We start from the raw sequence: 17,520 nt of genomic DNA, 5'->3' as shown, positions 1-17,520 counted from the left end.
AGCCCTCCACACTGTCACACTGTACCAGCAGAGACCATCCTCACCCTGAACACCACACAGTCTCCAACAGCCCTCCACACTGTTCTACCACGGACACTGCACTGGTCTCTGTGTGTTTACACGGCACTGCCTGGTCTCTGTGTGTTTACACGGCACTGCCTGGTCACTCTTCAGAGCGAGGCAGTCCACCTGTTTGAAGGCTCGTCAGCAGTAGAGACATGCTCTGGTTGTGTGTCTGTGTAGACTCCAACAGCCCTCCACACTGTCACTGTCACACTCTCTCTGATTGCTGGTCTCTCTTCAGAGCGAGGCAGTGTCCTGTTTGAAGGCTCGTCAGCAGTATGCACAGTGCTCTGGTTGTGTGTCTGTGTAGAAGGTGAGTGTGTCTCTGATTGCTGGTCTCTCTTCAGAGCGAGGCAGTGTCCTGTTTGAAGGCTCGTCAGCAGTATGCACAGTGCTCTGGTTGTGTGTCTGTGTAGAAGGTGAGTGTGTCTCTGATTGCTGGTCTCTCTTCAGAGCGAGGCAGTGCTCCTGTTTGAAGGCTCGTCAGCAGTATGCACAGTGCTCTGGTTGTGTGTCTGTGTAGAAGGTGAGTGTGTCTCTGATTGCTGGTCTCTCTTCAGAGCGAGGCAGTGTCCTGTTTGAAGCCTCGTCAGCAGTATGCACAGTGCTCTGGTTGTGTGTCTGTGTAGAAGGTGAGTGTGTCTCTGATTGCTGGTCTCTCTTCAGAGCGAGGCAGTGTCCTGTTTGAAGGCTCGTCAGCAGTGTGCATGTAGTGCACAGTGACTCTGGTTGTGTGTCTGTGTAGAAGGTGAGTGTGTCTCTGATTGCTGGTCTCTCTTCAGAGCGAGGCAGTGCCCTGTTTGAAGGCTCGTCAGCAGTATGCACAGTGCTCTGGTTGTGTGTCTGTGTAGAAGGTGAGTGTGTCTCTGATGCTGGTCTCTCTTCAGAGCGAGGCAGTGTCCTGTTTGAAGCCTCGTCAGCAGTATGCACAGTGCTCTGGTTGTGTGTCTGTGTAGAAGGTGAGTGTGTCTCTGATTGCTGGTCTCTCTTCAGAGCGAGGCAGTGCCTGTTTGAAGCCTCGTCAGCAGTATGCACAGTGCTCTGGTTGTGTGTCTGTGTAGAAGGTGAGTGTGTCTCTGATGCTGGTCTCTCTTCAGAGCGAGGCAGTGTCCTGTTTGAAGAAAGCTCGTCAGCAGTATGCACAGCGCTGTGAGGAGCTGGAAAAGGCTCGTGTGAGCAGCGCCCGGGCGGAGGAGGAGACGGGGGCAGCGGGCAGCGGCAGCAAGACTCTGGATAAGAGGCGGCGCACACAGGACGAGGCTCACTGCAAGGTGCGAGTGAAATTTGAATCCGTGCTGTTAAAGAAAGAGAAGGAAAGAGATGTGCAAGGCTTGGCTGGCTCTGCGTGAATAGGACACGCAGTGTGCGCTGATCTGCTGATTGTGCGCCCCAGTGTAAAGTCTGTGTTGTGTCTCCCAGGCTCAGGAGGCAACAGCTCACTACAAAGCATGTGTGACCGAGGCCAACACCCGACAGCAAGAGCTGAGCAGAGCGAAGGAGAGGATCGTCAGCCACGTTCATAAGCTCATCCTCCAGGGGGACCTTGTGCTGAAGGAGGTGAGGGGCCGGGCTGGGGGCACACAAACACATGGGACTTGCGCAGTCTATAGAGAGACCAGCGCTGATCTGATTGGGGTGAAACGTGGTTAGGATCAGTGGTGTAGCTGAGCCGGAACTCACATAATACTAGGCAAGCTAAGTCACATGACTCTACTCTCCCGTTCAGCTGTGATTCAGTTATCAGTCCTCTTGATGCACTGGAAAGAGCGTTAGGAACTTCTGTTACAAACTACTTCTTTTAAGAAGGCTAAGAATGTCAAAGAACACGTCCACAGAGGAGGCCTTCAAGAAACGCTGTGTCACCACAGGGACAGAACACTGACTTGCGGCTCTCGTCTCTCCCAGGTGACCGTGAACATGTTCCACTATCAGAGGCTGCAGACTGAGCCAGCTCCCCAGGGCTTCCTGAACCTGGAGCTGACCTGCAGACCCTGTGAGCCGGGGGAGACCTACCTGTCCTTCATCCAGAAGAGGAGACTCCGGGACCTGCCTGCAGAGAGATTCACCTTCCAGGAGCTCCTCCCGCAGGGAAAGAGGTGAGCCACTTCCTCTCCGTTCAGTAGGGATTGTGCAAGCAGCTATAAACCTTCATCTGTTAATCCGTGTCATTAATGATGCTGGACAACAAGGAATAACCTTTTCACTGCCACATTGTTAACCTCTGGCCATAATGCATGCCCTTTCATCCATCCTCTTCATTTCTTACAAGCCATTCAATTGTAGCTGCATTACCTTGTGACCTCTAGGACTAGAAATATCTAGTCACAGGGCTGCAGTTTACTGGCTGGTGGTAGCTCTGTCTCTGTCTCAAGCAGTGCCTAATTTGCTCTCAAGCCTTGCAGACTATGGTGGCCCTTTTTATTATGATACTGCAGAGGTTGCAATGATCTGAGCAGTGTCCCAGCAGGCACTGACTAAGCCAGCCCCGCAGTGACTGTGAAGCGACTCACTCCAGCACACTCTGTCTCCAGGTCATCCTCCAGTGGCCATCAGAAGGTCTGCAACAGCCAGCCCGGCACTGTGATGGACATGCCCCCCCTGCCTGACGAGACTTGTGGGAGGAGCTCGGTGGGGATGAGACCAGGCAGCAGTGATGCCGAGAGCTTAGGGGGCAGCTTTGAGTCTCCGCTGTCCAGCCCAGGTAAGAGGGAGGCACGCCTTCCCCCTACACACATTTGAAATGGGATCAGCTACACTGTATGGATCCCACGTTTTACTGTTTATATAGATTTCACTGAGGGTGGAACTAATATTTTCACTTTAAACTAATATTTCAGGCTTTAACAATGTGAAACGAAGGGTTTGATTTGAACGTTCTGCAGCACTGTGGGGATCCCTCTCAGTATTCAGCTGCTGCTTATTTTTAGGGGTGAAACCTGAGTTAATGATCAAATCAACCCCCTTAGTCAAGTCGACAGTTTTGACCAATGCCTTTATCATTATGTATGAGGAACGAGTCCCACAGTCAAGGGGTCCAGTGTGTGTCTGTTTCAGTGTCCTCACTTTGTCTCTTTCTAAGCTCACCCTGGCAGGAAGCTGTGGAAGGCACCCTCTACTGGCACCATGTCCTCGGAGGACCTGGAAGAGAAGGAGGCGGGGCCACAGTACGATGGAGGCGAGTCTCTGCTCTGCTCCAATCATAGCCTGCAGCGGAGGCCTGATGGACGCACCCACTTGGCACACCTCTTTCAGAGACTTCAAAATGAATTTCTTCCCTCTTCAGAGCTGTGGTTTTGAATTTATCTAGAGAATCACTTGTCCAGCTTTGATACTTGCTAAAGACATGAGCATAAATAGCTGATCTTTTTAGAGATGAAATGTATCACATTTCTGTACCTGTTTCTAGAGAAGTGTTTGTCCTATTGTGATTGTGGTCCACTATGAAAGGTGCTATATAAAATGATTGATATTGTGATAAGTCATTGTAGCTAACAAAATAATTCAGTAAATCTTTGCCATTTTGCGCTTCTGTTAGCTGCGTAGTTCTCCGATGTGCAGTTTTGAGTGAAACGTGTTTTAGCACACGTGTATTTCTGTCTCTGGGCACTGCTTTAGGTTAAGGCTCTGTGTTTCTATGTCTAAATCTTGGCTCATCTGTTTGCACTTGCAGGTCGAAAGCATGTTACTGGCTAAAAGCATGTTGGTCAATAGGGGAAGCAGCTGATTGGTTATTGACAGGAAAGAAGCCAGGGAAGGGGTGGAGACAATTTCACTCTCCATTAGAAATATCCCAGGAAGTACAAGACAGTCAGAAAGCACGGCTTGCAAACAGTCCTCTTTAACCCAGTGTAGCACCAGATCTCGCGTTGAAATAAAAACGCCTGTATGCTGTAAGATGTGTTTCTTTCAAAATTGCACATTTTGAGACCTGTGGCATGAATATTTGCGCCTGGAGGAGATGTTTTATGCAAGTATTTTGTGGGTATCAGAGTAGGGAGGGATCAGTCTGCCATTCGAGGATCTAGGGTCTTACGAGGAGGTCATCGCGTTTGGTTTGAACGGAGGATATTCGCTGGCCAAGCAAGCAATGTGAAGAGGGCTTTATTATTGCTGTTGTTATTATTAATGTTCTTGTTAATGTGTTGCTGCTTGTTCTTTTCAGAATCGGGGGATAATTACGGTACCCTGGGAAGCCGCTTGAAGAACGTGTCTCTGTCCAGAGCAGCGCAGACGCACTGCCTGCGCAAGTCCAAGGGGAAAATGTCCAAGTGCCGGCAGTGTGAGAATTACATCTACATGAGCGGTGTTGAGTGTGAGGAGGTGAGCTCTGCATCCAGACAGCTCCCCAAACTTCATCTGCAGCAGCATGCGCTGAAATCCAGTATGTGACTGGAGGGGAACCTGATGCCTGCTGCACCCAATGGGAATCTACAGCGTGTATCTGAAAGTGTAGAGTCACACGAATTCATGTTGTGCTTCCCAGGTTTGCATTGCAGGATTGTCTGATGGGCTGGCAGTGTGCGTCTCTCCTAAGCGTGTCCTGTGCTTGCTGTCTGGCAGTGTAACCTGGCGTTCCACCGGAAGTGTCTGGAGCTGTGCGTGCCGGAGTGCGAGAGCCGGAAGCTGGGGGCGCAGGGGGGGGTGTTCGGGGTGGACTTTGCTCTCGTCCCCCGCAGATTCCCAGAGGAGGTGCCCTTCATCGTGCGCCGCTGCACTGCTGAGATTGAGAGCCGAGCTCTGGGTGTGCAGGTCAGCAGATTGGACTCGCAGCCTGGTCCCTTTCTTCCTTTACCAGTGTCTTTTACTGATAGTTTAATGTCAGTTAAATGATTTTCTGCAGGTGAAGTGTTTCCTGCCTGAAACTTTTGCATCAAATTGAATTAATTTGGAGTGTTTCTTATTGCATTGAGTTTTATTTTTTACATCTAATTTATTTTTGACACTGATGGTTTGTGTTAAGGTTTCACTTGCAATACACCTGCTGTGCACTAGATGGCACTGGTGTGCTGTATGTTTTATATATATAAATGTCTTCCTCAATGTTTCTTTGTCAGGGAGTGTATCGGGTTAGTGGTGCTAAGCCCAGGATACAGAAGCTGTGCCAATCCTTCGAGAGCCAGCGGGAGGAGGTGGAGCTATCGGAACATTCGCCTCATGACATCACTGGCGTCCTCAAGCACTTCCTCAAAGAGGTACACCCTGCTGCACTCTGGGGAGTGGAGTCCATTGAGTACACTGCAATTACTGGAAGGGTTGACACTTCTAGCTGGGGGAGCCACAGGGATTAGTACCTTTTGCTGTTTCTTTTCTACATCAGTAATTGGCCAGCTTGTAGAAATTGCAGGGTGCAGAAAGCAGGAGGGAATGGCCAACACGCTGTTACGTAATGGTTCTTTGGGATGCTGACATGAAGAGCACTGTGCGTGTTGCAGTGTTGAACGTATTGTGTTCTGCGCTTGCTTTCCCTAGCTGCCGGAGCCGGTAGTGGTGTTTGACCTCTATGACGAGTTCATGGCTCTGGGGAAGGACATCCAACGTGTGAGTGATGGGCATGACTCACCAGAGGCTGCTGGGATACTGGACCTGAGCGCACGAGACCTGCTGTGCAGACTGCCGGCATCCAACTACAACACGCTGAAACACATCATTGCACATCTCTATAGGTACTGAGCTCTTCACACTGAGACACATCATCATTGCACATCTCTACAGGGACTGAGCTCTTCACACTGAGACACATCTCTACAGGGACTGAGTTCTTCACACTGAGACACATCATCATTGCACATCTCTACAGGGACTGAGCTCTTCACACTGAGACACATCTCTACAGGGACTGAGTTCTTCACACTGAGACACATCATCATTGCACATCTCTACAAGGACTGAGCTCTTCACACTGAGACACATCTCTACAGGGACTGAGTTCTTCACACTGAGACACATCATTGCACATCTCTACAGGGACTGAGCTCTTCACACTGAGACACATCTCTGCAGGGACTGAGCTCTTCACACTGAGACACATCATTGCACATCTCTGCAGGGACTGAGCTCTTCACACTGAGACACATCATCACATCTCTAGGGGACTGAGCTCTTCACACTGAGACACATCATTGCACATCTCTACAGGGACTGAGCTCTTCACACTGAGACACATCATTGCACATCTCTACAGGGACTGAGCTCTTCACACTGAGACACATCATTGCACATCTCTACAGGGACTGAGCTCTTCACACTGAGACACATCATTGCACATCTCTACAGGGACTGAGCTCTTCACACTGAGACACATCATCATTGCACATCTCTACAGGGACTGAGCTCTTCACACTGAGACACATCATCATTGCACATCTCTACAGGAGCTCTTCACACTGAGACACATCATCACATCTCTACAGGGACTGAGCTCTTCACACTGAGACACATCATCATTGCACATCTCTACAGGGACTGAGCTCTTCACACTGAGACACATCATCATTGCACATCTCTACAGGGACTGAGCTCTTCACACTGAGACACATCATTGCACATCTCTACAGGGACTGAGCTCTTCACACTGAGACGCATCATCATTGCACATCTCTACAGAGACTGAGCTCTTCACACATATATTCCAACAGTATTTTACGTCCTCCTTGCTGCTGTAGTTAAGTTGTGTATTCAGTCATTTTCAGTGGTTCTGGGTTCTGTTGCTCCACTATTGATCTGTTACCATAAAGCCTTTACCTGGCTGTGAGCTGCTTTGAGCTTGTCTGAAGAATCCTAATCAAGCTCAAAGCAAGTACACAGCCAGGTAGCAGCGGAAATGAGAATCCTGCAGCCTGGAACCTGCAGCTCTGGACAAACGCTTACCATCACCTGGAATTGCAGACATAATTTAAAAAATACATACATATGAACATTTATTTAACATCATGCAATCAAAGAAACTGCAAAGTGATATCACGAGAGTCTCCTGGAAGCTGTAATAGTGGTACGTATTCCACACTTCAAAATGTCACATTTTTTTTAATTTGACAGTTTTTCTTTAAGCACGTGGCAAACTACAAAGCGCTGTGCAATTCAGTATGTTAACGCAACGTTATTCAGCAGGTTTCATTCAGCCTTTTATGAAGCAAAATGAGTTAACTTTGTATAGAGGGTGATGCAAAACTTCTGTCCAGAGTTGTAGAGGAGTTTCTTCAGCGGCTCTCCTCTCATCTCCCCCTCCCCAGGGTCTCTGAGCAGTTCGAGGAGAACAAAATGTCCCCCAGTAATCTGGGCATCATCTTCGGGCCAACCCTGCTGCGCCCCCCGGTGTCGGGAGATGTCTCCATGATTGCTCTGCTGGACTCGGGATACCAGGCCCTGCTGGTGGAGTTCCTGATCTCCCACTGCGAGAGCGTGTTCGGGCTGGACGAGCTGCCCCGCTCCTCCCCGGTGCTGGCAGGGGGAGAGGGGGCGAGGGAGAGGGACAGGCAGGCGCAGCGCCCGCGCTCCTTGGAGGTACTGCACTGCCGCTGCTCTTACTGTTTGTGACTCTGTAATTATTCTCTCAGTGAAGTTCCATTACAGGTGGCTTCTAGTAGATATTAAACATAATGCTACCGCATTTGATTCAGCGTTGATTGTGTCGCCAGGGAAGCTTTTGTTTTTGGAACCAATATTTGAAAGATTTATATTTCTAACATACAGAAAGGTGTGAGTCTAAAAATCTGCCTGCCTCGCTTTGATCTCATTGGCTTTGATCTCATTGGCTTTGAAGCTGTAATGAGGGTGAGATGTCTCTGGGTGAATTCTCAGTGATATGATTTGGAAAAAGGGGATGGCATTAAGTGTTGCAATTCGTTTTTTCGTATTTGTAACTGTTGGAATTTGACAGTGCTGTTTCTGAAACAGAAGATCCTGCACAAGGCATTATGGACTCAGGTTTCTGATTTCCTGAAATATGTGTGCCGGTTATTTTGCTCAGTTAGTAAATAACAGGTTGTAGCTGAATGAAACCCTCGAGGCTTATTTCATAGTCAATTGCATAACTGTTTCATTCAGCAACAGGCCATCGCTCTCTTTGAGTCAGAATTTCAGTTTATAACACGCATCGCCTGATAACGTATCGGCTAAAAACCATGAGAACGAGAACCATGTCATAAAATGCTGACTGGCTCCCCAGATTTATTTTTACACTAAAGAAAAATGTCCCTTGATTTTTGTGAGACCGGGATAGGTGTCACGTGTTGGATTACTATCGTACCCAATTGGATTCAGCTGTCCTGTTCCTATCCCAGTTTAAGGAAAGCGTCCCTCCTTTACACTCTGTGTCTCTTGGTTTCAACAGAGCGTCCCCATGAAGCGAGACTCGAGCGAGGGCTATATATCCGACAAGTCGTCTTCCAATGAGGCGGTCGATCAGCTCAGCCCAGACACCAATGAGAGCGCAGGTAGGAGGGGGTGAAGAGGGCTGGCAGCCAATAGGGAGGAGAGAGGAGGGACTTGGAGAGGGTTTTCAGTGGGTTATGGAACAGGCAGTTGAAAGGAGTGTAAGGAAGGAGTTAGCTGTGATGAACTGCCTCTCTGTGCCTGTCTCTTGCCTGTCTGCTCCCCTGTGCTGCTCAAGGAATCAGAAGCTAGTAGCAGCCGCAGAGTTTTTTACTGTCTTCTCGTTGGGTTCAGAAACCGCGCTGTCAAATCCCACTCTCTTACAAATCAGTAGATCAGAAATATTGATAAGAAATATTAAATATAGATTAGAAATATTCAGAAAGCAGTTTTCTAAAGTGTGTTTCAGACTTTCTAGAAAGGTTTCAGAAGCCAGCAGCTGTAACAGCCTGCTGAAAAAGACGTACAGATCAGTTCTTGCGGTTCCCTTATAGGAGTCGTTTGGCCCTTATATCAAAGTCAGTTCATTGTGTTTGTTTTTTATTGGAAACCTTTTAAAACAAGTTGTAAAAATTGGGACAAACACTCATCAGAATGGATTTGATTTACTACTGTGTCTCCTTGTCCAATTAAACACTAAATTGTGCCAAGTTTAGAAAGAAGAAACCCGATCGATGACAGACACTTTGACGAGCTCAAAGGTTTGGCTTTTGACCTGCTGAATTTCTTTTCATATTTCTGAGTTGACCTCCTTCGTGCTCACGGTCACTGTGTGGGCAGCCTGAGTTACACTGCTTTTCCCAGAGCACACAACAGCAGCCTCTCATGGATCATCAACCACACAAGAAGGAATACCTTCCTGACATCCTCTTAAGCTGTGGGCTGTGTCAGTCATGGTTCACTCGTTCGTAAGAGCTTGCGAAGATGTCGTAATCAAATCAACTAGTCTCTGTTTATTTTAAAGAACGTGTTTCATTCCCGGTTAAAACATTCCAACTTTTTTGTTTTATAAATGTTGCCACTGGAGGGCACTGCAGATCCGAAAGTGAATTTCACATCCAGAAAAACAATAAATGACTCTAGGTAAAAAAATAAATAAATCTACAAACCCAATAAAAGGGGCTGGAATTCTGTAATCTGGCATCTAGCCCTTGCTTTATGAAGGCATTCTCGCCAGATGCAGACCTGATGTAATCCAGTCTGAGCTCATTGTCTTTGACTAACTGTGTTCAAAATGCATCCCAGTCTGACCCTCATGAGAACCTCAAACAGAGGGTTGGCCTGACGCTGATCGTTCTCTCAAAGACCTGGCTTGCCTACGAGACAATGGGAGCCTACCTCGTGACTGTCAGTGCGTCACGCTTGCTGTAGGATTTTTTTTTTTTATGATGGGGATTGTGAATATCAAGCCACAGTGAAATTCTTAGTTTTTAAAGTGCTGTGTGCGGTTCAGGCTCCCTCCTGCTTCAGTACTGGTGCTGTGGTTGAAATGAGCAGCATATTCCAGGAACAGAGCAGCAGCATTGCAGGAGGGAGCGTGATCTGCAAACACTGCAGCGTTTAGAAAAGGGATTTCTTCCTCCTGGCGAACGCTCACAAGTAAATCTGGAGAAATGGATTCCACACTTCATTGATGAATCATTGTGTGGTAAATATTTCAGCAGAGTCTGCAACACGTTTAAAAATATAACTCTGTGATGCGAACAACAAGCGACACGGCAAACTAACACAATGGAGACAGACACACATTGATCTGTAACCCTTGTGATTATTCTGTGGGCAGAGAAAGTCTTTGGGCTATGTTAGTATGTTACATTGGAGATGTAGGGGTGACCCATAATTCTCTCTCTCTCTCTCAGTTGTCGACTCAGCTATGACCCCAGCACTCGGTTCCACAGAGGGGGCAGATTTAGATTCAGAGCCAGCGGGAAGCACTCAGTCCAGGGGGCACTTCAGCCGTCAGCCCATCAAGTACCAGCGGCAGCCGGTTCCATCTAGAATCCTCCCGGTGATCCTGAAGAACAGTCTGCCTCGTATCCCCTCGGAGCTGCAGAGTGAGGAGCAGGCGTCCCCCGAGCATAGGGCCAGGCCAGGCAGCAGGAGCTCCACCCCAGAGCGGCCCAGGCTGGAGATCACACAGGAAACTGCCAGGCTTCTCTGCAAGGCCCGTGGGGATGGATCCGGGATCGGGCTTCTCCAGGACACGTGCTCCGAGGCCAGCAAGGAGCAGTGGAAGCCAACAGGAAACAGCCAGGCTGAACAGCCCTGTCGGGAATCGCAGGTGGACGGCCTTGCCAAGCACAACAACAACCAGTCCAACAGTAACGCAGTCTACGCTGGAGATGGGAACTCTGTGGAGAAGATCCTGTCTGGACTGAGGCTTCGACAGACCGACACAGCCCGGGGCAGGCAGCTCCATTTCATGTGATCAGATTGGAAACTCGAGCATGCTTTGGTGGAAATGGGTCGTCCTGTTGAGCGAAATACTGTTCTCTCTGGACTGGAACACTTTGCATTTACTCCCAGTGACACTTCTTCAGCCCTGAAGGAATTGGTCTCTGATTATTGACATAAGGTCCCTGCAGAATTATTTAAAAACTTTATTATAAACTGTGTTTGACTGTCGCTGACTTATTTACCACAGTCAGGGCCAGAATACATTCTGTACCTCACATTTGTTTTAAGAATCCAGACCCTTTTAGCTCAGTGGTTTGTTTTCTCTGTGAACTCAAGTGCTACTGGCTGCAGCCGCCCGGGGCAATCGCACGAATGCCGTTCGTAGGGTGTTGCTTCAGCTCATTGCAGGCGTGTTTTGTATGTGCTCTGATCTTACAAGAAACACCCCCTTGTTCTTCTGAAGTAACAGCCTTCTTCAATAAGAACAGCAAGGTCTGGGAAAAGACCATTCGGCCCATCAAGACTCGTCCCTTGTTTACCCCTCTTAGTAGGTGATGTTGCTCTTGAAATGCTGTTAAGAGATCTGTGATTTGTTGGTTACACCACCGCTTAGACCTCTAGTTTGTATGGTGCCAGGCTTGGCAGTCCCTCGTCTTTGCAGAAACTTATTTTGGGGGTGCAGGAAATGTGTCGCTGTCATTTTGTTTTTAAAAGTAAAGGAATATTTCAGGAAACGACAGCATTAGCTGATTCAAAGTTAGGGATACCAAGATGTTTAGTTAACTAGCAGCCTGATCAATGGGGTGAAAGTGACAGTAGCCCGTGTTCATTCCTGGGTGAAATGTTACTGCACCCCTACAATGCGGTGAACTCCTCTGAATCCATGTGTTATTGTTTCTAATGTGTGTTTTTGTACAAAGAATAAAAATGACCTCTGAATGTAAATTGCAATTGGAGAACAAATTAAGGGAAGATATTTCAGAAATATGTGGAGCTGAATTAGAGTAAACATTCCCTGCTCTTTGTGTTTCAGTATGTTGGGGTCCTGTGTAAACACTGCATTAGTGGTGTATGGTGTGTTTACAGACCTCTTAGACAAAGACATGACAAATCAGGCTGGCTTGATAATGAACTGCTGGAGTGTAGATGCTTTTACACGCGGAGACACAAACATTTTATGGAGAGTGTTGGGTTGTGGAGATGTTGTTTATTTCTGCTCTAAACCCTTTTAACAGACTTTTCAGATTTATACTGTCGTGTGCTTTATCATCTTCATATTGAAACTTTCATTGGTAACAAATCTCGGACCCAAGTCTCCTGTGGTGTTGCTCCAAGCATCCCTTCTGTTCAACAACGAGTCTTGACTCATTTAATTGAGTAGAGCTCTTAATCATGTCTAACCTCCAAGTACACATCATTATAACAAATACCAGAGCTCTACAGCCCCGGTGATAGGAGAGAGAATGAGGCGTTTCATTATAACAAATACCAGAGCTCTACAGCCCAGGTGATAGTAGAGAGAATGAGGCGTTTCATTATAACAAATACCAGAGCTCTACAGCCCAGGTGATAGTAGAGAGAATGAGGCGTTTCATTATAACAAATACCAGAGCTCTACAGCCCTGGTGATAGTAGAGAGAATGAGGCGTTTCATTATAACAAATACCAGAGCTCTACAGCCCTGGTGATAGTAGAGAGAATGAGGCGTTTCATTATAACAAATACCAGAGCTCTACAGCCTGGTGATAGTTGAAAGAATTAGTCGTTTCTTGTCCATCAAAGTTTAATCAAATTCTGGTGTGTGTGATCTCAAGATATAGCCTTGAGTATTGAGTTGAGTCCAGACCTTCTCAAAAGCATTGTTCTCATTTTGTACTGGAGTTGGGTCCGCCAAGCGCCCGTAATCTCTGCCCTTCAGTTCAGGGTCATGTTTTAAGTGAAGGCATGCTGTCTGAATGCAGTAAAGCCGTTGCAAATAGACTTGTATGTTTTAACTGCTGCTAGTTTTTTGGGACATTTAGAGAAGCTGTGGTTTGTGGTTTGTCAGCAGCAGGCAGGCTGCCTAGGGTGATGTCGGAGGGTTCCAAATTAATATCATAGCATGACTTGTAAAGACATAACAAAACAATCAGCTAAAAATGCTCTTAAAATTATAACCAAATGACAAGCTCAAGACTGTCTTTGCGTGTTTGAGTATAGGAAATCAAGAATGAGTCGAACAGACAATTCTACCACTGTGACAACCCTTCAGCAATCAGGCAAAAGATCGAACTCTCCCCGTGTGTTCCACAGAACTCTCCCCCCGTGTGTTCCACGGAACCCCCCCCCCCCCCCCCCCCCGTGTTCCACGGAACTCTCCCCCCCCCCCCCCCCCCCCCCCCCCACCCCCCCCCCACCCCCACCCCCCCCCCCCCCCCCCCCCCGAGTCTCCCCGTGTATTCAACAGCTGGAATCACTTCGCTGAGCTCCAACTTCAGATTTCCAGTTTCAACCACTAAGCCGCAGAATCCTAATTCCCACTTTTGGGCAACGTTTTCTGGCAATTTATGAAACAACTTCTGTCAATGTTTTCAAACAATTTTTAACAAGAAAATAATGCAATCTGTACAATGTTGAACTGATGTAATCTACATTCTGATTTGACTGAAGTCTTTAAAATGTTAAAAATAGTTAACAAAGTTTAACCAGTATTTTAAGTGTAGGACTGAAACCAGGATCAGAGGACACAGTTGGAAATGAAGTAGAGATAGACTTAGGACCAACAGTAGGAGACTCTTCACACAGAGAGTGGTGAGGGGATGGAATGGGTTACCTAGTCATGTTGCTGAAGGAGTCTCTTCTTCACACAGAGAGTGGTGAGGGGATGGAATGGGTTACCTAGTCATGTTGCTGAAGGAGACTCTTCTTCACACAGAGAGTGGTGAGGGGATGGAATGGGTTACCTAGTCATGTTGCTGAAGGAGACTCTTCTTCACACAGAGAGTGGTGAGGGGATGGAATGGGTTACCTAGTCATGTTGCTGAAGGAGACTCTTCTTCACACAGAGAGTGGGGAGGGGATGGAATGGGTTACCTAGTCATGTTGCTGAAGGAGACTCTTCTTCACACAGAGAGTGGTGAGGGGATGGAATGGGTTACCTAGTCATGTTGCTGAAGGAGACTCTTCTTCACACAGAGAGTGGTGAGGGGATGGAATGGGTTACCTAGTCATGTTGCTGAAGGAGACTCTTCTTCACACAGAGAGTGGGGAGGGGATGGAATGGGTTACCTAGTCATGTTGCTGAAGGAGACTCTTCTTCACACAGAGAGTGGTGAGGGGATGGAATGGGTTATCTAGTCATGTTGCTGAGGCTGAATCACTGGGATTCTTGAAGACCCAGCTTGATGTTGAGATCAATCAGCTGCTAGGAACCAGACAAGCGCCGATGGGCTGAATTACCTCCTCTTGTCTGGAAATGTTTTATGTTTTTTACTGTACATCATTTTTTAATTCAGCTCTCCTGGCTTGACCTTTGTAGTGGGATATGAGGACCTTCAGTTCTCCTGAGCGCTTGTGGGCATTGCTGCACAGTGGGAGCACAGCTGCCCTTTTTAAACTGGGGGTAAAACAAATAAAACCATGTTACAAAATCAGTCAGAATTGGAAGCTGGATCTCCTTATTGGAGAAAACCTCAGAGTCATAAATAACTGAAAGATAAGGTGGCTTTGCCAAGAAAGCTCTTCTCAAAGTGTGTAAATATTTACCATTCAACACACGGCAGCTCTCGCGTGTGCTACTTCACGCAAGTGACTGGTTAAAAAAAATCTAAAAAGACTGGAGCTGTAAATGACAGTAAACAAGGACCCGCCTTTGTGCAGCTCTGCTGCTGCCGCTGCACCGCTGTCAGGGAGCTACCTGCTGGCAAAGTGGTTGCCTTGCAAATACAACACTGCAGAATAACAGCTGCTGTTCAACCTCCACGCGACACAAAGACAAAAACAAAGCGGCTAGACTACTCCCAGGGCTGAAAGATACGCGTTGTGAGAACGATGTTTCCGATCTGTGCAAATCGTTTCGATATGAATACAATTTTAAGAAAGCGCAAATGTATAGTTACATTGAAATTCTTCTCGCATGACAAAGTAACAGTACTGCCTGTTGTTGCCATGACTCGAAGCATTCTGACCAGGCCGCGCAAATGATTTCCTGTGTTTCAGAAGAGCTCAATTATGTTCTTATCACTGTAATTATTATTTCTATTCGCTCTGTCTCTCGTACCGCATTTGGCTTTGCTGTCAGAATTAAATCCTGCTCGGTGTAAAATCGATGCTTGCGTCTCACTGTTTCGTGTTTCCAATCTGATTCACACAAGCACTGTCAGCCTGAAGAAAGCAGGCTTGCTTCTGCATTTAGGGTTTAGTATCATTTTCAACATTCATACGATCATTGTACACTGCAAGAGATACTTATCAATTTCATTTTCCTAACCTTTCATTTCCTGCTACTTCAATACACGTGTGTGTGTGTGTGTGTGCGCTCTATCGGGCTGGTTCAGTGCGTGTGAGTGTGTGTTCTATCGGGCTGGTTCAATGCGTGTGTGTGTGTGTGTGCTCTATCGGGCTGGTTCAGTGCGTGTGTGTGTGCTCTATCGGGCTGGTTCAGTGCGTGTGTGTGTGCTCTATCGGGCTGGTTCAATGCGTGTGTGTGTGTGTGCTCTATCGGGCTGGTTCAGTGCGTGTGTGTGTGTGTGCTCTATCGGGCTGGTTCAATGCGTGCTGTGTGTGTGTTCTATCGGGCTGGTTCAATGCGTGTGTGTGTGTGTGTGTTCTATCGGGCTGGTTCAGTGCGTGTGTGTGTGTGCTCTATCGGGCTGGTTCAATGCGTGTGTGTGTGTGTGTGTCTATCGGGCTGTGCTGTGTGTGTGTGTGTGCTCTATCGGGCTGGTTCAATGCGTGTGTGTGTGTGCTCTATCGGGCTGGTTCAATGCGTGTGTGTGTGTGTGCTCTATCGGGCTGGTTCAATGCGCGTGTGTGTGTGTGCTCTATCGGGCTGGTTCAATGCGTGTGTGTGTGTGTGCTGCTCTATCGGGCTGGTTCAATGCGTGTGTGTGTGTGTGCTCTATCGGGCTGGTTCAATGCGTGTGTGTGTGTGTGCTCTATCGGGCTGGTTCAATGCGTGTGTGTGTGTGTGCTCTATCGGGCTGTGTGTGCTCTATCGGTTCAATGCGTGTGTGTGTGTGTGCTCTATCGGGCTGGTTCAATGCGCGTGTGTGTGTGTGCTCTATCGGGCTGGTTCAATGCGTGTGTGTGTGTGCTCTATCGGGCTGGTTCAATGCGCGTGTGTGTGTGTGCTCTATCGGGCTGGTTCAATGCGTGTGTGTGTGTGTGTGCTCTATCGGGCTGGTTCAATGCGTGTGTGTGTGTGTGCTCTATCGGGCTGGTTCAATGCGTGTGTGTGTGTGTGTGTGTGCTCTATCGGGCTGGTTCAATGCGTGTGTGTGTGTGTGCTCTATCGGGCTGGTTCAATGCGCGTGTGTGTGTGTGTGTGTGCTCTATCGGGCTGGTTCAATGCGTGTGTGTGTGTGTGCTCTATCGGGCTGGTTCAATGTGTGTGTGTGTGTGTGTGCTATCGGGCTGGTTCAATGCGTGTGTGTGTGTGCTATCGGGCTGGTTCAATGCGTGTGTGTGTGTGTGCTCTATCGGGCTGGTTCAATGCGTGTGTGTGTGTGTGCTCTATCGGGCTGGTTCTGTGCGTGTGTGTGTGTGCTCTATCGGGCTGGTTCAATGCGTGTGTGTGTGTGTGTGTGCTCTATCGGGCTGGTTCAATGCGTGTGTGTGTGTGTGCTCTATCGGGCTGGTTCAATGCGTGTGTGTGTGTGCTCTATCAGGCTCTACTGTTTTTGATTCTGTCATTATTTACCACATGGCAGCTTCAAATTACATTTTTCATTGTTCCTTTGTTGTGTTTGCTGTCATTCTGCAATTACTCAACACTGAGGCCCTTTTCAGCCAGTTGCAAAAGCTGCAGTGCTGAATTGGTTTTAGAACTGACCCCTAGGGGGTGTGCTCCTGCACTTTCTATTGATTGATGAGCTGTGTTGAAGTGCTGCACCTTGCAGGCGTTTGCCTTTGCTGTGTCCCTTGTTTGTATCGCAGTGTTATATTTTGAAGAATATTGCCGGCTCTTGTCATTTTTAATTGCCCATCATGGGTCAAAATTCAGCTGGGCAGTATGTTTTTAAACAAAAACTTTCACTCTTCCAAAGTTCTGTCTGAAAGAAAACCTTCAATATCTGTAAACAGGAAGATCTTTGTTCAGACTGGAAGCGTTTGAGCTGGAGCTCCCTGTGAACTCAGGGGATCGGCCCTGTTTGCTGTCATAACGATCTCATATTGATTTCTAAACAGCACTGCAATCATACATGCTGTGCTTTGTTTTAGCGTCTCGGTTCTGTTCCAGTGCTGTGTTTTCCCAGTTGGTTGATTTTTCAAAGAGCCCTTGAAGACCGCGCTAGTTTTTCCAGTCTGAGATCTTCGTACACATGGAAGCTCTGTGTCATTCTTCACAATGCAAACTGTTTGCTCTCCGGCGCCATCCTGAACCCATTTGTTTTCAGTTGTTTATTTCTTTTGCAGGCGTGGAAGAATTTGGATCAATGAAGTTGAAACAATCCTCATTAATACGAGGCAGTGAGGAATCTAGGTCATACC

General features: G+C 47.6%; 1 protein-coding gene across 2 annotated transcripts; it reads left to right on the top strand.

The window, feature by feature from the left end:
- Positions 1 to 952: 952 nt before the first annotated feature.
- LOC121304598 (GEM-interacting protein-like) lies at positions 953 to 11,775 on the top strand. 2 transcript variants are annotated; one of them, XM_041235815.1, is made up of 12 exons: positions 953 to 1,334; positions 1,483 to 1,620; positions 1,969 to 2,159; positions 2,595 to 2,764; positions 3,143 to 3,238; positions 4,226 to 4,383; positions 4,624 to 4,812; positions 5,118 to 5,255; positions 5,533 to 5,726; positions 7,293 to 7,563; positions 8,393 to 8,495; positions 9,090 to 10,274. In XM_041235815.1, the coding sequence occupies exons 1-12, from the start codon at positions 1,143 to 1,145 to the stop codon at positions 9,173 to 9,175; spliced, it is 1,926 nt and encodes a 641-aa protein (XP_041091749.1). In that variant the 5' UTR covers positions 953 to 1,142; the 3' UTR covers positions 9,176 to 10,274. The 2 variants fall into 2 exon arrangements, with proteins under 2 accessions (XP_041091749.1, XP_041091748.1); XM_041235814.1 differs by lacking the exon at positions 9,090 to 10,274 and adding an exon at positions 10,293 to 11,775 and having other exon boundaries at positions 957 to 1,334.
- The last annotated feature ends 5,745 nt before the right edge of the window (positions 11,776 to 17,520 follow it).

The sequence above is a fragment of the Polyodon spathula genome, chromosome 38, assembly GCF_017654505.1.
Source record: "Polyodon spathula isolate WHYD16114869_AA chromosome 38, ASM1765450v1, whole genome shotgun sequence".
NCBI classification, from domain to species: Eukaryota; Metazoa; Chordata; class Actinopteri; order Acipenseriformes; family Polyodontidae; genus Polyodon; species Polyodon spathula.
Note: the sequence above shows the minus strand (reverse complement) of the source record. Positions and strands in the feature narration are given on the sequence as shown.

What these genes read in the sequence shown, in the direction of transcription:
- LOC121304598 (XM_041235814.1), top strand. Translation starts at nt 1,143, where the DNA reads ATGCTGGTCTCTCTTCAGAGCGAGGCAGTGTCCTGTTTGAAGAAAGCT. An exon ending in GCGGTGTTGAGTGTGAGGAG is followed by an intron (nt 4,384 to 4,623) that starts GTGAGCTCTGCA and finishes GCTGTCTGGCAG; the next exon opens with TGTAACCTGGCGTTCCACCG. An exon ending in TCAAGCACTTCCTCAAAGAG is followed by an intron (nt 5,256 to 5,532) that starts GTACACCCTGCT and finishes TGCTTTCCCTAG; the next exon opens with CTGCCGGAGCCGGTAGTGGT.